The sequence below is a fragment of the Tinamus guttatus genome, unplaced genomic scaffold (genome assembly GCF_059628265.1).
Source record: "Tinamus guttatus ecotype Peru unplaced genomic scaffold, ASM5962826v1 Tinamus_guttatus_pri_ptg000033l, whole genome shotgun sequence".
NCBI classification, from domain to species: Eukaryota; Metazoa; Chordata; class Aves; order Tinamiformes; family Tinamidae; genus Tinamus; species Tinamus guttatus.
Window position 1 is genome coordinate 6,938,871 of NW_028288567.1, and position 17,230 is coordinate 6,956,100.

General features: G+C 38.2%; 1 protein-coding gene across 1 annotated transcript in view; it reads right to left on the bottom strand.

The window, feature by feature from the left end:
* The window catches only part of CDC42BPA (CDC42 binding protein kinase alpha), a 155,345-nt gene that overhangs the window by 53,384 nt on the left and 84,731 nt on the right, over nt 1-17,230 (bottom strand). The window contains exons 6-14 of the mRNA XM_088532756.1: nt 14,031-14,124; nt 13,070-13,270; nt 12,225-12,473; nt 9,079-9,158; nt 7,815-7,981; nt 6,984-7,106; nt 3,666-3,799; nt 1,713-1,955; nt 1,338-1,448 (exon numbers count right to left, since the gene is read on the bottom strand). Of these exons, the coding sequence (XP_088388882.1) occupies nt 1,338-1,448; nt 1,713-1,955; nt 3,666-3,799; nt 6,984-7,106; nt 7,815-7,981; nt 9,079-9,158; nt 12,225-12,473; nt 13,070-13,270; nt 14,031-14,124 (1,402 nt within the window). The remainder of the gene's footprint in view (nt 1-1,337; nt 1,449-1,712; nt 1,956-3,665; nt 3,800-6,983; nt 7,107-7,814; nt 7,982-9,078; nt 9,159-12,224; nt 12,474-13,069; nt 13,271-14,030; nt 14,125-17,230) is intronic.

Genomic DNA, 17,230 nt, shown 5'->3' on the forward strand with positions numbered 1-17,230 from the left:
ATACAATCAGTTTGAGCATCCTTTGCCAAGTGCTTTCCAAATCCTCTTTTTTTTTTTTTTTTTAAAGCCTGCAATATCCTATTTACATTTAACCTGCCATGATTTATGGGCTTCCCTGTTCTCCACACTGGGACAATCTTTCCATTTCTTAAATGCTGGCCTTTTTCCTTTGATAGCCTTCTGAACTCAACTGAAAAGCCATGTCGAGCTTTCACTGAAAGGATAACTGAAACCTCATGTGAACCGAAGTGTGCTTACTGTACTGGGCAATATTAGTATAAAGCTACAAGTCCCCTTTGCTCTTCTGATAAACTTGCCCTGCTGTCCTAAACCAGAATGTCATTTATCCATAACACTGCAAATAAAACCCATTCATCTGCAGAACTGTCATACGAACTCCTTGCTAGCAGTGAAGACACATGAAAACATAAGCAGCGTATTTTAATTTTCAGATAGCAACCCCGATTCACAGCTACAGTAGCTTTATAAAACCAGATTTCATGACAAATCTATTTCCTTATTTTTCACTTAACAGAAGACAAACCAAAAGAATGTCTGCAAAAAATACACATCTTCTGAGCCAACTTAATCTTGACTGATGTCCCAGAGAATTCTCAAAATAAAACTGGAATTCATGTTTAATTAAGGCCAGAATAGACCTGGTTTGACAATTTATACAAAAACATTTAGGATCATACTACTGGGTGAAACATCAGGAACTGGATGTTGCTGTAAATGAACAGCATTCCTCATGTGGAAATTATAAAATCTTTTTATTCAAGTCATTACGTGCACAGTTTTTGAGAAAGTTTAATTTCTTCAGAATACTGCCAACAATGCTAACTCATGAATAAAATGACAGACAACATTCTTGACTTACTTGAATTTCTGTTCCTAAAATCTTTTTCCTTTGCAGTTATATTGGTTGACATCTATTACCAAGAAATCCACTTTTACTTTGGCTTACATGTTAAGGAAAAATAGTGCATAAAACATCTCTACAGAAACATGCAAACTCATCTTCATACACTCAACCATTCTAAATTAAACATTTTTAACAGGTGAAGTTAAATTAATTAATTATGGAAGCAAATTGGTAAGAAATCAACAAAAGCAAGACATTTCTATTGAGAAATCCTTCCATGTAGAGAGGTCTGTAAAGCACCTTAGGTAAATACCATTTTTCTGGACAATAATAAGAGTCATGTTTACAGTAGCTTTCATTGTCACGCAAATGACAAACTGAGACAATACCTTTTTGTCCTACATCTGAAAACAAACAGATCCAGTCCTACTTGGTAGTAAGCTTGCAGGGGTTAATATCAAAAGAGACTAACCTTTAGCCCTTCTACTTCGTTTTCCAACTGTTTAGAGTACTGCTCACTTCTCTCTCGCAATTTCCTGTCTTTGGATGCCTCAGCAGCTGCAGCTTCAGCCTGGACTTCCAGCTACAAAAGTACATACACTTTTAATAGGCAAGACTCTTACTTCATATTTATCAAAACCCGTTCATGGTTTTTGATATATGAGCCAAATCTTCAGTACTAAACCAGACATTCAAATCCTTAGAACAGAAAACAAAATGAGTACTGTTTGAAGCGACAATCGAAGAGTTAAAAATTTACAGATAATTTTTATTTAAATTACTTTGTAGGAAAAACGTATATACAACTACTACTGAATAGATTCTATACAGTCTTCTTTCTACTTACTTCTTTTTTTATTCTCTCTGTTCTGCGTAACTCTTGCCTCAAATTTTCTACTTTTTGCATCACCACTTCCATTTCTTCCTCCTTATCTCGGAGCTGGCGGGCAAGCTTTTGTTTCTGGGAGTGCAGGTCTGTCAGCCGCTCGTTCATCTCTGAGAACTCCTGCATGGCCAATTTCCGCTGGCTGTGTGCATCTTTCAGCTCTTTGGCTTGGGATTTTAATCTGTCACTAGACTCTGCCAGTTCCTACAGGTTAAAAAAAGAACTAAGTAATAAACCTAGAAAGCTGAAAGGCCCATTTTGTCTTTGGATGTGCATCTAAGGCCTTTTCCAGAGTGAACAGAAAACACATATTCATTTCTTTTGAAGAATGCATCTATGATACAGATTATATGCTTCCACACAGAAAGGAAAGAGGCCTTTTAAAAAGGTTTTAAGATTTAAACTACTAATAAAGCAGTTTAAAAGTTTTAACTACTTTTTAGTTTTAAAAATGAAAAGCTTTAAACTAATAAAAAGTCAGTAAAATTGCTTTAACTTAGACCAAGTCTGATTTTGGTCCATTATTATAGGTTCAATACAAAGGCTTTCAAACATTAAAATAAGAAAATATCTTGCTATCGTAATTAAAAATGTCATTGACTCAGCTTTTCAAGAATGACTTAAATAAGTAAAAAGAACAGTATTTATCACGACTGTTAAACAATAACATAAGCCTGTGCATTATTCAAACAGAAAGCTGCTTCCTGAAAGCTTGGACCTTGGAAGTTTTTGGGAACTGTCTTGCACATTGCTGTTTTGGTTTCCCCACAAAATACCATAGTATCAATATTCAGAAAGTTTCAGCTGACAAAACATCGTAGCAATTACCAGCAACATATGAGAACTATTTCTCTAAAAAAGATCACATGAAATGAGGCAGCAAGGGCTGTGATAAGTCGATAATGTAAAACCTTGACAAAGCTTCCTGTGTTCTCCATCTTTGCCACTGCACAAAGACTGAAGGACCACAAGAGTTTAAATAGTTTAATGACGTTCAGCCAAAGTGAAGCTGAACAAAGCAGCAAGGACAAGAAGGCCTGAGGATGAAGAGTGGCAGGAAGAATTAACATTTGGCACTGTTGACATCTGTACAGATTTAGAAGCGTCTTCTGAGGTTGTTAAAAGAGGTCCTAATCACTGTAAGTTGCTTTAGAAAAGGGATATTCTTTCTCAGGCAAGGTTTTAAGAGTTTTATGGATTAAAAGAAGCAATGTTATATACAGCTGGTAGGTCAGTTAAAGCAGGCTCTAACACACTAGGCTAATTTTTAGCAGGATGAGAAACATTTTGTCCCGATTACATTTTGGAGTTGATTAAGCCACGAATACAAGGTAGCCTATAAAACAGAGTGAGAGAAAAGCAAGAAAACAAGGAATTCAGGGGAAAGAGATAAAGAAAAAAAATCATACTAGGATTATTTTGAAATACTTTTCAGTCTTCATATTTGGGCAACTTTTCACATATCTCTCTGGAAACCCTTCCATGCCATGCAGCATCTCCTTAATATCACATTCTAAACATCTTTTCCAAGCCACCCTTGCTCACACTTCAGAAGATAATAGTTGTACGCAGGAAGAACAGTTCTTCTCTGTTCCATCTTTAAACCACTGCGATTATCACCCTTGTCAGAGGCCATAAAAATATTCTTTCAGTCAAAATACAATTTGCATCATGAAGCTGTTCTGCATCTGGAATCAGCCACCTATGACGATTTCATGATTGCACAAATGATGCTTTAAGTAAAGTCTATGACTTTTTTTTAAAAAAAAAGAAAACAAAGGTTAGAAAGTGGAAGAGATTACATGTTTGTTATCTACTCATTAAATCCATAACCAAAATAGCTGTTGCAAGCACAGTGAAGAAAAGTGAACTAGTCTTTGGGGCTTAGAAAGGCTGCTGCCGAGAAGCTTTTACCTTATTCAGGTCTTCCCGCTCTTGCTTCAGCGTTCTGACCTGTTTCTCAAGAGCCTTTATTTGGCGGGAAGCGTCGTCCAGCTCGCGCCGCGCACTGCTGGCCTCCTCGAGCTGCTGTTCCAGGTGGCCTGACGCTAGAGAAAGCAGCACACTGCTCACTACGTTGCTGAACGTGCAGTGCATCTTTGACTACAATATATCGCAGTTGAAATCAGCCCCCCTTCCTCATCTCCCCGGAAAATAAACAGTAAAAGTCATTGGTCACTCAAGAGCTGGCAAGTCTTCTCCTGTTTGTACAGTTAAAATTAAATTCAGATGATTTTACTTATTTCTAGTAACAATTTCTGTTTATGTGGCCTGCTTTTTTACTACTGTAAATACAGAAAAATTCCTACAGTTTCTTACAATCTGTCAATCAGCTACAAAATTAAAGTACATTTCTGAAACACAACTACCTAATGTCATAAAATTACACCCAAATAATACACAACATCAAAAGCTGAAATCCCTGAAGTATAAAAGAAAATTGAGGGAAGAAAAAAAAAAAAAAAAAAAGCTTTTTCTTTCTAGTCCTTACTTTAAAATGTGCTTTAAAAGCAGGCTACATATGATGGTAGGTTAATTCTTATTCTCTGAAGCTATCAGATGTTTTGCCTTTGTTTTCAGCTGGAGCAGGACTTCAGACCATATACATTTCTCTATACACGAAACCATCCACACTCTTATTAGGAGCTTTGGATATGTTGTCATAAATGCAACCCTAGGCTTGGCTCTTAGAGAAACCAAATACAAAAATATACAGATTCTTCAGAGCTGTAATTTCTGGAATACAAGAATTTTATAAGCAAATGAATAACCATTTACTTGTACCATATAAATATTCACTGCTGTTTTAATTCATTGACCCTTGCTTAAAGCTTTAAAAGAATGTATTCCAAACACAGATATAGCTCAATGCCAGAAAACATTCACTGCCTGTCTCATGTAGTCTACCCTGAAGTCACCAGCAAATAAGTAAGTTTATATGTTGCTCTGCTGAGCCAAGATAAATTTCTTCTGTGCATGAACTACTTCGTTCCACAGCTTTATTTTCTTTCTCTATTGCTGTCCTTTACATATTTGGCAATATTAAAGATTCCTCAAAGTTTTCTCCAGTGTAACTCAGAGAACAGAAATTATATCTTTGACCTCAAAAATTGAAAGCATATGCTAGCTTGTAATTTCCTGCAAAACCAGATAGACAGAAAATGTTCTATTTTTCTAAGGTCCCACTGGAGATGCTCTTGAATTTGACAGAATTTCTTGTTCATTTTTATTACCTTTCTAAACAGGTGTTTACTCTTACAGATTCACAAGAGGCAATAAAACAAGTGAAAGACCAAAAAGCTGGTTGTGACAGATGAGCAGTAAATTTTAATATCCACCTAATCATCCTAGCGATTGCTAACATTTTAGCTAAAATATGCAAGCTTTCATTGTAGGATATTATTACATTACATTAATTACCCAGGAGATGACCCTAAGGCGTAAAGTTTAGCACTGTATCTGAACTGAACCTTTGTAAAGTTCATCAAACTTAGATTGGAAATTTAGATACAAAGACCATCAAAGAAGTTTGGGATTAGCTCCTCTAAATTTGGGAGCATTCAGATATGAGCATCTGGTTGGTGCTTTTTTTTTTTTTTTTTTCTGATATAGATTTAAAACTAAAGTAGTGGACAAGAAAAGACTGCCATTTAATGGTTGCACTGCTGGACCAGATAAGGCGTTCAAGAAGACACTGAGACAGCTATGCAATGCCTGTAGATAGACGGGGTGACTCCACCTCCTTCTTAATTTGATTACATTTTTCGCTTCTGGCACAAACATTGTGAGGAATAAGCAAACAGACATGATACGTCCTGCGCATAAACAGTGGAACAGCACACTCTTAATGACCACTTAAAGGAAAACCTTCTCAACATTACCTGCCTTAAAAAGGCAGGTAATGTTCTCTTAAATCTGAAAAGGGGTACCAGTTGCACTGGAGAATTTTCCCACAGCAGTTTCGTATTTTTTATTATCAAAGAGAGTAACATTCACAAAAATGAGCTAAAATCTTAAAATCTAAGCTGCCGTTGAGTAAGTCAATAATACAACTATTTTTTAAAGCTGATCCCACTGCTTTTCTGCAACGAGCTTGACCCATCCAAAAGCTGTTCTAATATATGCTGCTTTCCAGTGTCCCCAAAAGCCAAAGCAGAGGTGAGGATTGCTACAGGACAGAGGGTTCTGATCACGTCCTCTTGCTCCTCATTGCAGCAGCACATGGTGGGACGTGTGCTGCAGTGAAGCTTCACAGCACTCTCTGTGCCAACGCAGGGCAGCGCGTGGCCTGCGCCGGCAATCCTCACCGAGCCATGTAAGCCTTGGGCACGCGCTGCAGTACTGCTCGTGGTAAAGACACAAAATTCTGCATCACGACACAGAAACTCTCCAACTGCGCATCTGTAGCATGAACTTTATGAGGCAGTGTGGTATCAGCAGTACATAATCTCTGTGTTGCTGTCCACAGTTCATAATTAAAGCACTGAGATACTTGATACTTGCATTTTTGGGCATGATAAAATCTTCAAGAATTCTCAGAAGGAAATGAATGGAATGGAAAGGAAAGGAAGTTCACTTCCAAAAGCTCACTGATACTAGAGCTGAGAGGTGTTTCTTCCCCCTCTCATCTCTCCTGGTGTGCTCCTATTGCCCACCTTGTGCTGCCTTAGTGATTACTCCATGAGTTGACTAAGTCCTATTTAACTGCATAGTTGTTTCCTTTTTTAAGTGAGAGAATCCTTCAGTAGAGAGTCCAAAAAGCGCAGAAGGTGAGGAGGAGCAAAAACAACTGACAGCAGGAGAGACAGGGAGCCAGTAACACCCAAAGCCATTCTGGTGGCAGCATACTGTAAAAGAAAAATAAATGCTGCACAGAGAAAATTGGGTCATGGTTTCACAGATGCTCAGGTAGATCCTGATTCACAATCACTGAAATCAGTGTGATTTAAAACGAGTGGAATTTTACCACTAATAATCATAACAGCAGTCACTGAAATTCTCCTTTACAAAACAGCATTAATATGCTCGGATTACTGAATATTAAGCTGAATTTGTAGGAAATGCTGAGAAAGAAAATATTTTCCTCAAGAACTATCACTGAAGAGCAAAGGGTATAATAGTAAGTAAAACAAGGCTGAAAAGCTCTTTAGAAAGTGAAGCAAAATTAGTGCTACATTAGGAAAAGGTCTTATCAAACCATTTCCTCTTGCGCCTTTTACATTAATAACTTACCTGTCACCTGTTTCTTCAACTTTTCAATTTCTTCCTTTAAGCTTTTAATTTCTAAATCTTTGCTTGCTGTTATTGGGCCATCCACTGTTGAATACTGTAGAGCCTGGACTGTCTGGGTGGACTCTAGAAAAAGAAAGAGGGACAAACTACATGTTTGACATCTCAGAAGGTCCAAAAGATATTACAGATAAATCTGTAAGTGCCAAATAAGCCACTGAAGCATAGTAAATTAATCTGCAGACATAAAGCATTAAAACATGCAAGCACTGAGGTAGAAAAATAAGTTATGAAGAATATTGCTAATATCATTAAGGATCTAATGAAAAAATCAGTATTTTTTCCAAATCATGGAGAGCAACAAACACCTTTGAGCAACTGAGCATTGTGGTTGCTTACATGGTCATTTCTATATTAAAACCTTTCCCTGTCCTCAGGAAAACCAAGTCTCACTTCAGTTAACAACAACACGCTGTACATGTCAGCAGTACCATTGACATTAATGGAATCATTCAGAAAGACCTACTGTGAAATTAAGATTCTACAAAATGCTAATTGCTAAATACTAGTGGATTTTTAGTGACTGCTAGTTGAACAAATTAAATCCTAGAGAGCATAGTAATGAAGCCATGGTGTAGACAAAGGTAATAGGAAGTATACACAGAATATCCTAGATAAAAAGTCTGTAAAAATTGTCAACAGAAACAATCTAAATATTTTTTTCCCATCAAAAAACATTCCAGAAAGCATATTTGTTCTTTTTAATAGTAAATCATACCTCAACAAAACTGCTAAGTTAAGGTGGTGACTAAATGGTCTTGTTAATGCCTTTACCTTGCAGTTTTCTACTGAGTTCAAGCTTTTCCTGTTCTAGACGTCTTATTCTCCTCTCATAAGCTTCTGTTGCTAAACTATCCTCCAAAGTTCTCTGGATGCTGGCATCAACGTCCATGGAGGGTGGTCCAGCTGTCAGTCTTAGACAGCTGCGGTCTGAAAGCACACTGGAAAGAAAATTAAACAGTATTAAACTTCACAAAAAGGCTGCATTTACAAGTTTAAAAAAACAGTTGTTGTTTTAATATATAAATAATTATCAGTAAAACAATACTTTGTTAGTATGCACTCAGCTCAGAAACAGAATTAAATTTTACTTAGCATGATTATCTTCTCAATATCTTCTTTACTATTACACAGAAGGCCTCCTAATTAAAAAAAAGCATTCAGGATGGTCTATGTCAGCCAGATAACAAAAAAAAAATCCAATCTTCTGGTGGCTAATAAGATTACAACAAGTTATTTTAAAATAATTCCTCAGTTTTGCCAAATACTTCAAAGATACCGAAGCAAATGAAGTAAAGTTATTACACGAAAACTAGTCTATATCACTCAGCTCCTAACAACTCCATAATGAAGTGACTGTAGCATTAATTTACTTGTGTTATACTTGTTCTACAAAAATCTGCATTCATTTCACATTTTAAACAGGGATTTTATGAAGATACTGAACTGTGTGCAACTACATACTGAAACACTGAGGTCTTGCATCTGTGGATACTAGTGTCTACATACAGATAGACGTGCAAATAATCCTTTTGAGGGCTGCAGGACACCTCACGTGACCAGCTTTAAGTCCACATGTTTGCAGAAATAAGGCCTTTCAAAATGGCTTTTCAAGAGCTGTATTTTTTACCTAATAAATGGACTTTTTTTAAATTTAGCAGTACAACTGCACAGTATCAGGAAAAGCCATTTTTCAAGATCTCCATTCAGTTTTACAAGGGTGCCAAAGGACTGGAAGGAACGGAGTTGTTAAAGTCTTCTACGCTAAGTTTTCTCTGGGTCCACACACCTGGACTCATCTTTGTCTTAGGTCTTATATGCAGTTTACTTCATATATTGGTTGAGAACCGCCATTCTCAATAAAACTCCTCTGGACACAGGAGCTGACACCTCAGACAGCAGGAAGCATTTTAGATTATGGCCCAATAATCTCCTCAGTGAACTGCATTCCTCAGTATCTGTTTGGAGCTGGTTTCTGAGGCAGAAATTTAGGCTATTACATAACTACCTCCCCGAGAATTTTGGAGCTCTTACTTACCAGCTACTTGTGTATGTGAAACCTACAAATGGTAAATGATGGCCAGAAAAAGCAGTGTGTGATGGTGGTGGCATCGTTTCCTGGAAAAATAATGTGACAATTGAATAAGATCCTACCAGAATAACAAAAAAAAAGTTTTTCAAGTTTTAATCATATGTGAAGTATTAGTGACAAAATCACACTAACTAGATTGACAGTCATCCTTTCCTACAACCCAGATATGAAACTGCAGTACTAAATCTATTTTAATATCATGTAGTATGTAAAAATATAGCATGCTGGTATTAAAAAAAAAAAGAAAAGAAAAAAGCTTTCTCTGTTGGAGAGAACAAAAGTCAGATATTTACTAGAAAAAAAATATGAACAATAGGGTTTTTGGCCATTTCTTCCTTCAATGCTCCTTGTTCCTGCCAAAGAACCACAAACCTGCGTCCATCTTTGAGCTTCTCCTCAGGCTAAAATCTCCCTGTTGCTAGACTACTGAAACCATTATAAATTCCAGTATTTTTAAGTATTCTCTTAACAGCATTCTGTTAAACCCGCAGATGCAACTTTGACATTTTCATTCTCCACAGATGCAACTTTGACATTTTTATACTCCAGTTTGGTCTGTCTCCTCTAATGCCTTCTTATATAATGGTCATCATAAGAAACTCCCCAAGACGATGACTACCACACTGAAAGTGCTAAAAGGTGTGAAATTTAAAGAAAAGGTAACAATAATCTTTTTCTCTGAAGTCAAATAGAAAAGTAGAAAGGAATCAGGTATACATGCCTTTGTGTAAAACTCAGCAGGAAATAACTAGAAATAAGGTTAAAAAAATTCAAAAGAAATCCAGAGTTACATTTTCGTTATTCATCTTGCATCTTACATCAAAACCTTCACCTTTCAGTAATTTTTTTAAAAAAATCTTTACATCACAAGGATTGCAGCATAAATAAAAAGCAGTACCGATGACACGGCTAGGCTCCAAGTCTACACTGCTGGATATTTTGGTAATTAAGGACAAAACCAAGTTATAAAGTCATAATTATTCACTAACTGTTAATAAAAATATCAAGTCTGATTCAGTGTGGAAATGACAAAACCTGTATATAAATAAAATACAAGCATTATACACATTAAGACATTTATCAGTATCTGTACTATAACACCACCACCTAATGGAAAAAAGTAGTTCATATGCAAAAAAAAAATTTACTTCCCTATTCTATTTTGTTCTCATATATCACAAGCTCCTATAGAAATAACTACTGTAAGTTTGGTATTGTAAAACTCCATGACAGATGATTTTTAGTTACCATATAAACAACTGTGGATTATATTTGCTCAGAAACATCTTGTCCCTGCATCTAAGTCTATCTTTCTTCATTCCCATGCTATATATGCATATATGAAAATGCCATTAGATTTTTTTTTCATTATGCACCCACTGAAGCCTTGATATGTGACTGTGACCTAAAAAGCAAAGCAAAGCAAAGCAAACCACATCAAAAACAAAACAAAGCAAAAGCTAGGAAACTTCAAAGTCATGGTAAAGGTCTTCATTTTGATTAAAACAAGGCAAAGTGGGAATTTTGGAAAGAATAAATACATAGATGTTTTCACAAGAATTTAGGAACAAAAGAAAACAGAACTGTCCAAGTATCGAAGAGCCTGGCATCCTGTAACTGCATCTTACAAGTCCGGCTACAAAAGTTGCACTGCTGAAGCTCCAGGCACCCTCTGAGTGCCTCGGCTTGGCACTGAGGCTCTCAAAAGGAAGACTCTTAAACTGGACAACTTTAGGCAGTGTCATTAACCCCCCAGAAGAGTACAGCCTCATGAGTATGGACGAGTTGCTACATACCGCATCCGTTCCTGCCCCCAAATTCTGATATCTGCCCTGGGAAAAATAACCTGAGTAACTGCAAAAAAGACTGTATTCAAAAGACAAAAAATACCTTAGTCATGCTGGGAAACGGGCAATACCAAATGGAAATGGAGAATTACTGAGCATGAGGACTTCGTTGTAAAACATAGAATTCATTACCTTTCAAATGCTTGAATCTGAGAGCTTTTCTACCTCTCCTGGAAATTTTGGTACTCAGTATAAAAATTGAGGAAAAAGAGGGAAAAATTGCAAGTTTCCTCATGCAACCTGAGTGGTTTGCTAGGCTGTCTACACAACAGGACTCTGAAACCAGCAGGTTCACACCACACATTTCGGTGACCACTGGATCTCAGCTGGCAAAGGTGTTTCCCAGTGTGGCTGTGCAGCTGGGACAGCGGGTGTGCAAGCACCACCATGCCTGCGACAACCCGCACTGCCCACAGCCCCTCCGGAGGCCCAGGAAGCTCTGTGGAAGTCAGATGCACAGGGTGGAGCAGCAAATAAAAGCAGGAGTAAGGACAATGCCTCAGCTTACAAGCAAACAACAGGTATCTGCAGCTTCCAATGAATATAAATGTATTTCCAGGGACACAACGCAAGGCATTCCTCTCATGCTACGACCCCTATCATCTGTCAAAGTAGCTGTTCAAAAGCACAGAAACACTAAAACTCTTAAAAATCAATCCTGGAAAGGATTTTTTTAGCAAAGGCAAAATTATTTTGCTCTCGCAAGGCTTACTCTTGAAAAATAGTCGAACCACTTAGCCTGAAACTTTCCAAAAACTCCACCTGAGTCAGAAACCAAGCTTGGAAAATTTTAGTCAGGATGAACTGAACAAAAATCTGGCAGACCTGTGAGCAATTATGAACAAAGGACTACACTAAAATGCATTACGCAAGCTTAGCATGAGGGTCAACAATGCTGTGCTGGAAATACTGTGCCTTGCAAACTATTTATAGATGTATCATTCTCCAAAAGACCTGGGCACTAAGAATTTTTTACAGCAAATAACAGATGTATGTGTTAGTTAAAGCGTGTGTAAAGTTAAGGTGACTTCTACAAAACTAAAGAAACCCTGAATTTATCCTCACACATCCAGGCCTGGGAGAGTCAGTCTCTACACTAGGAGTATACTCCCCCCACTATTTTTTTAAAAGATCATTTACTTACTCCACAGAATATAAAAACAGTGCTGAAATAAACTGCCACTTAAGTATGTTTTGTTGTATATTACAAAAGCAGATTTGTCAAAATATTAGTTCTGTACTTACAGAATTTTTTAAGCAATCGTCATCCACATCAAAGTTTGACGTATCAGTGGGGCTGCTGACTTCTGGGATGTAAGGTGCCTCACAGTTTCTAATATTATCCCAGTCAATCCCAGCAAAAAAAGGATGATTCTTAAAGTCCTCTATCCCATTCTGTCCAAGTCGATGTTCTCTGCTACAAATGAGCCTTCGAATGAGGTCCTTTGCACTTTCAGAGACATCCGCCACTTGAGCAGGAAACTGAAATCTCTCCTTAAAGATTAAAATAAGGGAAAATAGCTTATTACCAAGAGAAGGCTGCAAACTCACTCTTCTTAATGAAAATTATAGTGCAGAAAAAAAATATACCAATATTCAGGTTCTTAAACAAATGTATTAAGGTTTCTGGAAAAAAGACTTCCCCTAAAGACAGAAACTATTGAAAATGTGTCTTTTATTTTTTTCTTGTTTATTTAAATTTCTCTTAAGAATTTAAAAGTCTCCTTTTGGACTCTGCAACTGCATCCAGGTGGAAGAACATTTAAGAATTTACTGCATAAGCCAATAAATGGATCTGCCAGAAGAAAGTCAAGCAAATGGAGTGATGTAATGCAGCCAAGACTTGCTCCTTAGAGACGGCTAACAGCCACTTTTCCAAATCCAGATTTTTAGTTTTGAACAGCTTTATCCTATAGCAAAGCCATCTGCAACCCTTAACTATAAATTTACTACATGGAAACACATTTTACGTTTTACTTTTATGAACATGAATATAATTATTACATAAGAACTCATTTTTAAACAAGCCTATAAGTTATCCCTTATTAAAAATTAGCTTAGAGAGAGATGGAAAGAGAAAGTGCACTAACTTTGTGGTTCATTATTTTCCCATAGGTCTCCACCAAGGACTCTGCATAAAAGGGCGTTTCCCCATACAGCATTTCATACATGCAAACGCCTAGGGACCACCAGTCACACTCAGGCCCATACTTCCCTTTTCCATCTTCCATGGCCTGCAAAATTTCTGGAGAGATGTAGTCTGGAGTGCCAACTGCCACTGAAGATTGCACCTGCAAAGTTACAATTTTGTCACTAAAAGCAACTGCCGTCATTACCAGCCCTGATCTGTGGGGCACTGTGCATATGCACAGGCTTGGCCTATGGTTCCAGTTACAACAATGACATCTAAACAGAAAAAAAAAGCTTCTAAAGTCATAAAGAAACATTAGGCACACAGGCCACTGTTAAGAGGCATTCCAATCATCTACTTTGCATAAAGGGTTGTGAATATTTAATATTGGAAAAAGAATGAAGCTGTCCATTCTTATGCTTGAGGTTGTTATTAAGTAACTACACGTTAGGTAATCATATATGTTAGCTCAAGTGCTTGGTAACACTTCAGGCCACGGAGTGGCATTCCTGTCATACCTCTATGCTCTGCAAGCCCAAATATCCTACCAAAACACAATGATGTGCGCGAATTGCATCTCAGACGTCTCATCATAGTAAAGCTTGCATTTCCAGTAAGATTTGAGGTCAGGGCTCAAAAACCAAGAGAATGACAGTTCACCAACATACATCCTATTCCATACTGGTAGTGCACCTTCCTTTTATTTATTTCTGCGTTGAAAAATCTTTAACAAACAGTAAGTCCCAGTAGTAAGCAGTGTTATTTTGAACTGCTGTTGACTGTGTGCCAATACCATTACCATCCCATTTCATTTCACTTTAAACACTTTTTCTCGTTAATTAGCACATACTCTATTCTCAAGCAAAAGACAGAAGGAAAGGTGTTTAGTAATATATTAATTTCCATTGATTTCTAATTACCGTTCCATCTTCCATCAGTTTCAGACAAGAACCAAAATCTGCTAATCGAATATGCCCATTCATATCCATCAAGATGTTGTCTGGTTTAATATCCCTGCAAACAAAGCAGATTTCAGAATCAGTACAAAAACATAATGCATAAAACACAGCCCATGCATCAGTCCTTCTGATTCAGCAATGGCAAAAGATCAGCAAAAGTATCACTCATACGGTCAATTTTGCACCAGAAACATTTGCATGTTTGGGCTAGAAAACGCGAGGGGCTCTGTACTGCCCGGTAAATTCAGCAAGAGCCGCGTGGTCAAATTCCTCTCGCTGCGGCAGGTAGATAAGAGAACACTCCCAGCTCTGAGCTGCAAGTACCCGAGACGTTTAAGTCATGTAAAGAATGCGGCGGTGCGCTCTCCGCCGAGCGCTGCACGCTTGTGCTGAGGATGGAAAACAACTCCAGAACAAAGGCCACAGAACGCTTGAAATAATTACTGTGTTTTTACATTTAGTGTCTTTCACCTGCATTTGTTTCTTTCTCTCATATACACAGGCATTTGAGATGCACTTCTGTCAAAACTTGTCCGAAATGACCACAAAACCATCGGTAGCCTTCTACTGCAATATTTTCACATATATTTATTTACAGGCACATATATTTATCTACTGAACTTTAAAAAAGTTCACGTTCTAAGTTTCCGTTTTCTTTTACAAAACTAAATCCTGATTCCGTCGCAAACCTAGAAAGCTCATTTACAGAAGTGGAAGCGCTGCTACACACTCCCTTTCTTCCCTGGCTGTTCAAGGCAACATTTTCCACTCGCCACTAAAACTGATCGTGGCACTTAACCATTCCTGTTCAAATGTGCATGGAAGAGAAGTTGCAGTCCTAGTTACTAGGACTGCTACTAGCCCTGCGCTGCCCCAGGCAGACAAAGCTAAAAACAAAACAAAATAAACAAAAAAATGGAAATAAAATAAAACGTACTGCTAATTCAAATGAAATCCAGAAGCTGATTTGCTATCTACTGTATCTTGGGATGTGCATAAATTAGCACTCGAATGTAAAGAGGTGTGACAGGGTAAACGCACGAAGTATCACAAGAGCCCAAGAAATGCAGGTAGCCTCGTGTGGTCCATGTGGCAAAAAAAAAAATTAGCAGACATTTTGGGAAAATACAGTCACAAAATAAAAAACAAATGCTGCTTCAGAAATGGCGCTTATTTTTTACATACAAGGGCCTAACAAAAAGGATCCCTCACAAAATAGAATGTAAGAATTGACTGAGCGCATTCCCCAAATCGCATTCTTCAGCTCCATTTTTGCTGACACTGACTATGCCAAAGCATTTTGACCGCCAGATTGAGATAGTTTTATTTATTTTACATTGACTGACCAAAACATTCCTTAAGCATGTTCCTAAATAAAAATAAACATGTGCTATTGAGATCTCTGGAAATCTAATTTCAGCAAAAAACACTCTGCAAAAACATGCACCCCAAATAAAGTTCCATTTAGAAGCTGGATCTGGTTCAAGGTAAACAAAACCACAAGGCACCTTTGAGGCTCCATGTATCCAAGCTCTATCTCTTAATACATTCATGGGGCAGGGGAACCAACTCAACCCTCTCCACACTCCATCTTGCAAAATAGCAGAAAAGAGGGAAAAATCTCACCCTGTCAGGATTATGCAAAAGCAAAACTGCAATCAGCACTGAACATGTGCCGAAAAACAAGGGTTTCCTGCAAAGGCAGCTCTCGAAGGCTCAGAGGCGACTTTTCATAAGCAACTTGCACAACTAAGGGGACATCTCAGTCCCCTTAGAAGGGAGACCAAAGAAAGGCCTACGAGTGCCTTTTTGCTCCTGTAGCAGAAGGTCCAGCTCACAGACAACTGTTCCGAATTCAGCTGAACTGCACTGAGAAAAGAGCCTGGGAGACAAGAACTGCTGGCACCTGTGGAGCGGCCTGTGAGCAACGGGGAAGTTAAGGAAACTGTGAAAGCCAGAGGGGAAGGAAGAAGGGCAGCAATCACTGCCAGTGTAACTACAGAGCCAGGAGAAGATGGTCATGGGGAAGAACAATGTGCCAGAAGTCCTGTATCTCTGCCAAGCCGGCAGCATTTGGATTCCATTAGAATTATGAGCTTTATTGCAGGTTTATATTCTTAAGGCACTTGGTAGCCCTCAGGCAAGGGAACCGATTCCTCCAGAGCCTAGTCTTCCTCTCCACATCCCCTCCATGTTCCCTGGCTGGTCCTAGTTTCACCGCACGCACTGGGTTTCCCCCGGATGAGGCATGCTGGTTGCTGCTGGCAGCCCCTGGCAACTCTCCATCTGAGGCGGCCAGTGCTCCACAGCCCACCACACCACACCACCTCCCTGCTGGCCTCATCCTTTCCCTGCAGCTTCTTTGCTTTGTCAGCCCTACTGCGAATGTCTTAAAATGCTAAGCATGTTTAGTTTTAAAATCCATGCCTGCAGGCCAACTGTTTTTGACTCCACGTCTCAGGTTCATTACCTCTCAGAGACAGCATGGGTGCTCAGTCAAGCACTCGCATCATGCGGCTGGAGAATGCAGACTACTAATACTGTAATAACCTTGTAATTGGTTCACTATAGTTTAAGAAAAAAGAATAGTTATCTTAGGATGTGAGTCTACTTTTTTTTTTCCCATTAATAAATGCCATGTCAGCCTGAAAGGTTCAGAAGTTGAAAGTAGGAAAGTAGAGAAATACCTTAATAAACACATGTATCTATTTAAACTGAGACTTCATCCCAAAGAAAAATCACGGCATGCCTTCTGCTCTTTGGAACTGCACTGGCTTTGACTATCTCGCATAGGAGGTAACCAGTGCTGTAGAACTGCCAGGACAAAGTGGTGCTTTGGGCATTTTGCAGATTTTTGAATTTTTTAGAAATTTCATTGCTTCTCTTCACCCAGGGAATGCTGTAGGAATAGTTTGAGAGATATATGCAACCTCACTCGCACATAACAATATGGAAGCTTAAGAAAAAGACTGAAAAAAATCTTTTACAAATGATTTTTTCAATTGTTTAATTTGAGGGGCTGTTCAAACTTCAGATTGGTTAATCTGGATGATCTCTCTTTAAATCAAGTTTACTTTCTTAACCCACAATTAAAACTCAAGCATTTTACACACAAAACTGTATTAATATACCTAATGCTCTGGCGTCAGGCTGCAGCAGCC